This window comes from Babylonia areolata, chromosome 22, assembly GCF_041734735.1.
Source record: "Babylonia areolata isolate BAREFJ2019XMU chromosome 22, ASM4173473v1, whole genome shotgun sequence".
NCBI lineage: Eukaryota > Metazoa > Mollusca > Gastropoda > Neogastropoda > Buccinidae > Babylonia > Babylonia areolata.
The window spans coordinates 27,577,699-27,587,174 of NC_134897.1; the positions used below are offsets into that span (position 1 = coordinate 27,577,699).

Below are 9,476 nucleotides of genomic sequence, written 5' to 3' on the forward strand. Positions count from 1 at the left end.
ACGCTTAGTCAGGCCTTGAGAAGAAGAAGCAGAAAAAAAAAGGTAAATACATAAAAAAAAGAACTACTACTAGTAATATTAATAATACGTATAAGGCGCAAATACTTGATGAAGTCAACTATAAGCGTACAAAAAAAAAGGAAAAAAGTTTGAAACAGATGTGATGGAGTGTATGTGGACAAGTCCGCATGCTTTTGATACTTCCTTGAAATAGAAACTGAAATACTGGTGCTTCTTGTGAACTCAGTTCAAGCCTCCTCTGTGGGTGGCCATACTGCTTCCATTCAGTGGTTTGATTCAAGGTACATAACTCAGTCATTTTCATCCTCTCTTGTGATTGGTTACTTCCCTTTATGTTAAGTGCGTTTGTTGAGTGTGTTTGCCTGTTCCTGATCTTTAAAAAGATATTAAAAAATAAATAAATAAAATAAATGTGTGAGAGTCTTGATCTGTGCTGACAATAGAGACTCCCCCCCTGCCCCCCCCCCCTCACCCCCCAAAAAAACAAACAAACAAAAAACAACAACAACAACAAAAAACAATAACAACAAACAAACAAAAACAAACAAACAAAAAACAAAACAAAAAACAACAACAACCAAACACCAAAAACCAATAAAACAAAAACAGCTTTCTCTTAAAAGACTTGTACCAGTATTGAAAAAGATTAAGCTGAAGAAAGCTGTTCTTCTTTCATAAAATATTCCGAAATCATTACTCAGATTTTGTTGGGTTTTTAGACAAGCTGAGGTTTGCGACATAGGTTAGGTTCGTAGAGATAAGTATTGTAATTATAGTGTGAAACTCTTTCTTGTTTCTTTACGTCTTTTCACGCAAGTGATTTTGTATATATCTGATATATATATATATATATATATATATATATAGAGAGAGAGAGAGAGAGAGAGAGATCGTATCTATCTGTCTATATATGTATATATATGTGTGTGTGCACAGACACAGCACCATGGCAGAACTATAGGCTTCACTTTTCCCACAGACATAGCACCATGCCAGAACTATAGGCCTCACTTTTCCCACAGACATAGCACCATGCCAGAACTATAGGCCTCACTTTTCCCACAGACATAGCACCATGGCAGAACTATAGGCCTCACTTTTCCCACAGACATAGCACCATGCCAGAACTATAGGCCTCACTTTTCCCACAGACACAGCACCATGGCAGAACTATAGGCCTCACTTTTCCCACAGACACAGCACCATGCCAGAACCATAGGCCTCACTTTTCCCACAGATACAGCACCATGGCAGAACTATAGGCCTCACTTTTCCCACAGACATAGCACCATGCCAGAACTATAGGCTTCACTTTTCCCACAGACATAGCACCATGGCAGAACTATAGGCTTCACTTTTCCCACAGACATAGCACCATGCCAGAACTATAGACCTTCAACCCCAGTCACTGGTGAACTATTGATCTGACGTCCATCACCTTACCAATCTGACCATGCCGCTGCTTACAAGTACACGTTATCTCACCAGCCGCCGAGGTGAAGTGGTTAGTGTCACGGACTGACGGCTTGTAGGATGCGGTTCAATTCCCAGCAGAGGGGGATTTCTTCGGCCTGTGGCCGGCTCCTATCCACAGTTAAATGAGCTTACGGGAAGACTTGGACCACACAGTCGAGTATCATCCACTTCACAGATGTGTCTTTGAGTGTATTATTCAAATTTCCTGACCAATACTGCAAGTGTCTGTATCTCGTGGGCCTGGTTAGATATCATGATGACAGGAAGCGTAGAGTAACATAGCAGCATCATCGTCATCATCCACCGTCATCATCAGTATAAAAAAGATATCCTACATTATGTGGCCTTTTATTCCATGCAATCATGGTGACATTCAGTTTCAATTCCTTTCTACTCCCATGCTTGGGATGAGTCCTGTCAAGGTCTTCGGTGTCGGTAGTCTCACGAGGGACTGTTGTTGGAGGAACGTGGTGGCGGTCTCCGCGCGGGGAGGGACGCCGCTCACCCAGTCTGGCTCCGCGACTAAGTGATTATGGTCATCAGTAGGGAGCTTAGTGTCCCAGGTACATTAAATCAGATCAGGCACCACTAAACGCCACCAAAGTGACTCGGAAGCAGTGCAGGTTCTCCTCTGGTGTGTGGCGACCTGGCGAACCTAGCATCACTAGTTTCCTGTGGGTTGCTGTAACAAATCGCTTTGTACATGTGTTGTCGGTGACAATTTTTTTTTATGTGGTATCTTTTTGTGCATGTTGATTTTTATGTTTATTTGAAAATGCAGACAATTTTTCACGCAGGAACATAAGATTCCCAGCCGATGTTCTGTTGTGGGATATATTGTGAAGCACGTGAATGCCGTTTTTTAAAAACTGTTAATTGTTAACGTTAGGCCAGTTCCGTTTCCCTGGACTGGTTTATTTTTGCTGATGCCAGTCATTGCTGTGTGACTCGTGGGCCAGAAACATTCCCGTTGTGAACAGCATCGTGGCACACTGAGACAAGGGAGATGCTGATCCACTGCCGTCCCGGGGGAGAGATAAGATAAGATAAGATAAGAATAACTTTATTATCTCCAACTGGAGAAATTTGGTTAGGTGCATTATCACAACATAGACAAGTAAACAACCTGGGGACCATAACTGTAAAAGTCAACAACAGCTTTTACGAATATTACGAAGATACAAATGTAAAGAAAATATCACATACACCGTTTCATACATACATCCACGCACTGCAGGTAATAACTAGTATTCTTAATGTAAAAACACAAAGAATTCAGAAACATTATTTGAATATAATTATAAACATAGCCTACTATACTACTCCCTACTGAGGGAGAGCGGCCATGCCAAAAACTACTTGGAACGGCGGACCACCCATCAGTGTGGTGCCCTGTGTTCCACGGTGTCTGTCGGGGGGGTGTCGGCGCCTAAGATGTCAGCAGCCGCCATTGTAGTGTGTGTGAAGTTACTTTTTGTTTATTTTTGAGTGAATTGGGAAAACGAATTTATTTTTTTGAGTGAGTTAGGAAACGAACACTGATTTTCTTTCTTTGATTATATACTTATTATCATTAAGTTAATTAAAAAGTAAAAGAAAATGAGAGTTTTCGTTCTTCTAAAAACAACAACAACTAGATTCACATTTGTGTTTTGCTTTTTGGTTCGGATGGAGTGCCAGTTGAAAACAGCACAGGCCCACGAATTTAAGTGAAAAAAATTCCGTTACAGTTGCCGACACTGGGGGTGTGACAGACAAACCCAGGTGTGACTGTGTATGGGGGACACGGGACGAGCAGCGTGGAAGTAATGTCACCGAGACAGTGCAGAAAATGGGACAGAAGAAGAAGAAGAAGAAGAAGAAAGAGTAACAACAATAGTTATAAAAGCATTTGAAGTTAGAGATAGAAATGACAAAACACAGACATATATATTTGAAAACAGTTTATTTGCTCATGACAATCATTCAGCATGTCACCTTGTATTTTTAACCAAATCTTTTTAAAGAGTTGCTCACAACGTGTCAGTGAGTGCCTACACAAATATACACTTTCAAAGTGGATCCATGTGTGTTGAAAAGACCAGCGTGTGCACATATGGTGTCAACAGGAAAAGCAATCGTTGAAAAAAAAAAAAAAAGCAAACATGATACATTTCATGCTAAGGAATATTATGTTACATCATAATTGAATTTGATGCAAAGGCTTTTTGGAAAATAATTAGCAATATGGAACTGCTATATTCTCTATTACATGACATCACAAAATCAAGATGTAACCATATATAATGGGCAGTTTTAGTGTGTGTGTGTGTGTGTGTGTGTGTGGAGAGGGGTGGTGGCCAGGTCAGCCCCAACGGTCTGAACCCAGACTACGGGAGAGGTGAAGGTGAAGGTGTGTGTGTGTCTGGGTGTCTCTCTGTGTGGTGTGTGTGTGTGTGTGTATGTGTTGCCAAAACAGTAACTGTTCACACCAGGAGGAATTAATACTGTCAGGTTTAATGCCAAAACTGTTCAGCCACCACAGAGGTGTCGACACGTAGAACTAGAAGCAAGCACTGTACCTTACTGTTGAGAGAAACAGCGACAATGTAAAATCGCACTTGTGCTTTAAATATGAAAAAAAAACCAGTTTTGAACAGTTGAGTAATGCTTCTTGTCGTATTTGGCTCATTCAGTATTGGGCGTTACTGATATTTGTTTTTTATATTTCAGTTAAGAAATGGCATTTGAAAAGAAAGAATATACAGTAAAATGAATGTCAAGGGACAATTAATGGGAAGCAATGAAACAAACATATCATGGGAATGGGAAAAAAATCATCAGATATTGTTCAGTTTTGTTAAAGTCTTTTCAATCTTTAATGAAGAGGGCACGGGAATGGTTTGTTTATTTCATTTGTAGGAGAAAAAAAAAAACAAGCAAACAAACAAACACCGCTAGTTTATTGTGTCAGATGATTTATCAACGGTGGCAGTAAACAAGAAGACGTGCGATATTTTCAGGAAACCTCGAAGGGGTAATTAATGGACATTGATGGACATGTTCATTGTTACACATTTCATGTAACTTCTTGTAAAAATTAATGTGAAACACATGTAGCACTGTTCTCACCATCAACACAACTACACTGATGGCCACACTAGCTGATCGGTTAACAACACACTTCAAACCCACAACAACAGCTGTTGCTCTGTGCAGTGATTGTGAGGCTGACAAGAACACACATGAAAACAAGTGATGGCAGGCAGCAAATCTTTCACCGCTGAATCTCACAACTGAACTCTAAACATAGCTATTCCGTCGCTAATGCATGCATAATATGCACACAATTTTAGTCCAATGTCTTCATCTGTGTAATTTGTCCCATCTTTCAATCTGCACAGTTTCTCCGATGATTTATTTGATCAGTATAGTTCGTGTTTTAGAAAGCAGAGATTGACAATTTTTTTGACCTTAGAAATTGTCCTTGGTGTTATCATAAAGGTTTTGTTTCTTCCGAATTGAAAAGGGCAGTGACTAAACGGGATTCGCGATGGAACAGACATTTACAACAAAAGCAACAGGCGAAATTGAAAATGATATTGAATGATAAAAAAACGAATATGAACGAAAAGAAAGAAAAAAAAAAAAAAAAAAAAAGAAAGAAAGAAAGAAGAAGAAGAAAAAAAAAAGCGTTCAGTTTTAATCAAGCGAAGACATAAGAAAGAAAACGTATACAGTGAAAGCACAGCTGAAGATGCAGTCAGTTTTTGATAATAAGAGAGACCTCACAGTGGTACTCACACCTTCCAGACAGAAAGCTCGTGGTGGCCTGTACTTCTCAACCACACAACAGGGGGGGGGGGGGGGAGATAAAGTGAACAATACTCAGTGACGTAAGGAGGACCATGACCACCACCACCAAGATGTCTCCCGATTTTTTTTTTTTTTTTACCGCAGACGATGCAGACCACCACACCTCCCCCCCCCCCCCCCGTCCCTCCCCCTCTTCTCCACCCCACCACCGCCCAACCACTCTCTCCCTCAACTCAGATCTTTCAGTTGACCCCCTTGCCTCTACTCTCCGGCCATGCGTTAGATCAGAGAGTACCACTGGCAGGTGCCCGCGCCAAGCGGCCTGCTGCCCTACTCTCTGGAGTTGCAGTTGACCTCGGAGTGCCACTCGCACTTGCGGGAGGTGGTGGAGAAGGCGGTGCCGTGAGGGCACTGGATGCGCTGGGTGCGGCGCCCGTGCTGGCACAGGATGAAGTGCCGGCAGCTCTGGGGGTCCGGGGCCTGGCCGTCATCCCGGCACAGGGGGTCCTCCTCGCCTGTACCACGTGCACACACACACACACACACACACACACACATTAACACACACACACACGCACACACACACAAACAGACACACACACACACACACAAACAGACACACACAGGCACACACACACACATAGACACACACACACACATACATACATTCATGTGCGCGCACACAGAGAGACACACATGCACGCGCGCGCACACACAAACAGCGACACACACACTCGCAATCATTATAAAGAACGTCTGTAAACAAGTATGGATACATGGCAGGTCCTTCTCGCCTGCAGCACGTGCGCGCGCGCGCGCACACACACACACACACACACACACATACACACACAAAAACAACAACAACAACAACACAAAAAACAAATAAACAAACAACCAAGTCATATGGAGAACGTCTGTACAAAAAAAAAGAAAAAAAGAAAAAAAGAAAGAAAAAAAAGTGGGTATCTAGTTCCTCACCTAAAACAAACATGTGGAAAAAGAAAAAGAAAATCTGGATTGCGAAACGAGTCTCAGTTGGGTCAGAAGTGTTTGAACGTATCAAACCGAAGGCCCATCTTCGGGGACTGTAATCAGTCATGTTTTGTGAGCAAAGTGCTGCAGATTCCCCTGACGATGCTGGGGTCTAAATCCCAATCCCGGCACCTTGGGGGGTCAAGCCGGAGTGTTGATGATAATTATGGATACTTATATAACGTCTATCCTCGGTCAGAGACCAAGCTCAAAGAGTTGACAAACAACAAACACGGGATCATTTTCACAACAGCCTGCCTACCTGGGTAGAGCCGACTGACAGCTGCCATTGGGCGCTCATCAATCGTATCCCTGTTTCATTTAATCAGGTTTCACTCACGCCACATATACGTATACAAACATGTAACGTTTTACGTGTATGACAATTTTGTTTATTTACCCCGCCATGTAGACAGCCATACTCCGATTTTAGGGGCGTGCATGCTGGGTATGTTCTTATTTCCATAACCCACCGAACGCTGACATGGATTACAGGAACTTGAACGTGCGTATTTGATCATCTGCGTGCGTATACACACGAAGGGGATTCAGGCACCAGCAGGTCTGCACATTATGTTGACCCGGGAGATAGGAAAAATCCCCAGCCTTCACCCACCGGGCACCGTTACCGAGATACGAACCTCGGACCATAAGGTTGAAGCTCCAACGCTTTAATCAATGGGGTGATGCGCACCAGTGGAGATTATCCTGATCCCCCAGGTCAACAGATGTTCGGACCTGCTGGAGCGCCTGAACCCCCATCGTGTGAACACGCATGCAGAAGATCCAGTGTGCAGGTTAAAGGTCCTGTGATCCATACCAGGGGGTCGGTGGGTCATGCAGCCAAGAGTGGTGGCCTAGAGGTAACGTGTACGCCTTGGAAGCGAGAGAATCTGAGTGCGCTGGTTCGAATCACGGTTCAGCCGCCGATATTTTCTCCCCCTCCACTAGACCTTGAGTGGTGGTCTGGACGCTAGTCATTCGGATGAGACGATAAACCGAGGTCCCGTGTGCAGCATGCATTTAGCGCACGTAAAAGAACCCACGGCAACAAAAGGGTTGTTCCTGGCAAAATTCTGTAGAAAAATCCACTTCGATAGGAAAAACAAATAAAACTACACGCAGGAAAAAATACAAAAAAACAAAACAAAAAAAAAGGGTGGCGCTGTAGTGTAGCGACGCGCTCTCCCAGGGGAGAGCAGCCCGAATTTCACACAGAGAAATCTGATGTGATAAAAAGAAATACAAATACAAATACAAGAACATCGCCAGCGTGCACACCCGTCCCGATAACTGAGTGTGCCCAGGTGAAAAAAAAAAAAAAAAGGTCATGCACGTAAAAGTTCACATGTATTATTATTCTACATTATTGCACGAGCGATCTTTGCCGTGTCAAGTTCGCTTTGTGTTAAAAGTTTTCGTAAGTACTATGGAATTGACAATGGCCTCCCTCCCCCCCCCCACCCCCCCGACCTCCTCCCCCCAAAAAGAAATAAAGACAAAAAAAAAAAAAAAAAAAGGATAATTTTTTTAGAAAAAAAAACCGAAAGTAAATGAAATGATACTACTACTACTACTACTACTACTACTACTACTGCCTCTGCTACTACTACAAATTCTACTACTACTACTACTACTGCTACTCATAACGCTGTGCAAACTCGGCACCGCTAATCAAAGACCGCTCCCACTGACGGCAGCCAACACCAGCCTCCATCGACCCGACCTGCTGCCTGACCTAGACACACGGTGTCACGTCGTGTACTCACGGATGATGATGGTCTCCGGGATCTTCCTGCTGCCACACTCGTGCACCACGGCCTCAGCGAACTCGCAGGTGTTGTTCTTGGGCCAGTACAGGGTTCCGTCTCCACAGCGCTGCACGGCGATCATGGTGCCGTTGGCACACGACACGAAGCGGGAACAGTCGTCAGGGTCAGGGTTGTTGCCCGTCTTCTTCACACAGCGAGGGTCGTCTGGGAGTCAGAGCAGAGCGGTGTTTGCGTAAGGTACTTAACCCTTTCACCGCCAGTCACTTTTTTTTTTTAAACTTTTTTTTTTTTTTTTGCCAAAGACATGTATACAATACAGAGAACAGTGTGAAACAAACAATATAAAACGAACAGTAGCATCCTCCACTACAGAGAGAAAGACAAAACAAACCAAACCAAAACAAACCAGTAACAACAACAACATCAACAAATACAGAAGAAAAAAAGTCCAATCATTCAATCAATGTTTACACATTATTGATTGCAGTAATCATGATGATTTAAGATGACATTAATAAGAAAATAGCCTGGACCAGTTGTAACATAGCAACAGCATCAATTATGTCAACTATTACAGTAACGGTAGCAAGGATGAGGCGAAAGCGAGTGGTAGCATTATAATAATCATAATAATATCATCCAGTCACTTTACTGAACTGAGTGAAATACTTCCTCGTGCCAGAAACACGGGAAAAATGGCGTCTATGAACACGATACCTCGGCTTATCGTCTCACCCGAATAGCTGGACGTTTTGTTCAAATCAAATCAAATCAAATCAAAAACACTTTATTAATCCACACGGAAATTAAGTTGTGCAGTCACAGGCTCGTTGTAAACACTAGCATAAAATCATCATGCGCAACATAAGAAGAGATTAAAATTTAGTCAAATAAGAATTCCCAATAGCTGACGATATACTAACCCCCCACACACATACTCATGTTAAGACAATAGGGTATTGCACAACAATATTTACAAATGAAAACATCCAACAAAAACAAGAGAGGCAAGGCCTTCAAGACTCACTTGTGATAAATTAAGTCCCCTAGCATTAATTACAGAGCAATTTCCATTTTTTACTATCTGCACCAAAACGTTTGCAAAATAAATAAAAATTCCATGCTTAGGAAAAGAAGTTCCTGTTTGAACAAAAAACGATAATAATGACTCCTCTTGTTGTTGTGTCAGAATAAGAGGTCAAAGTGCCAAGTTTAGAGAATACAAAAAATATAAATTAACAGTAAATGCAGTTTGCATATAATTAGGCTTCTTTTTTAATTTTTTTGTGCCCATCCCAGAGGTGCAATATTGTTTTAAAGAAGATGACTGGAAAGAACTGAATTTTTCCTATTTTTATGCCAAATTTGGTGTCAACT

The 9,476-nt window shown here is 42.3% G+C and overlaps 1 protein-coding gene across 1 annotated transcript in view; it reads right to left on the reverse strand.

Moving 5' to 3' along the window:
- Window positions 1-3,895: 3,895 nt before the first annotated feature.
- The window catches only part of LOC143297320 (protein obstructor-E-like), an 11,204-nt gene continuing 5,623 nt past the window's right edge, over window positions 3,896-9,476 (reverse strand). Inside the window, exons 4-5 of the mRNA XM_076609604.1 lie at window positions 8,097-8,303; window positions 3,896-5,807 (exon numbers count right to left, since the gene is read on the reverse strand). Coding sequence (XP_076465719.1) covers window positions 5,623-5,807; window positions 8,097-8,303 — 392 coding nt within the window. The 3' untranslated portion in view covers window positions 3,896-5,622. The remainder of the gene's footprint in view (window positions 5,808-8,096; window positions 8,304-9,476) is intronic.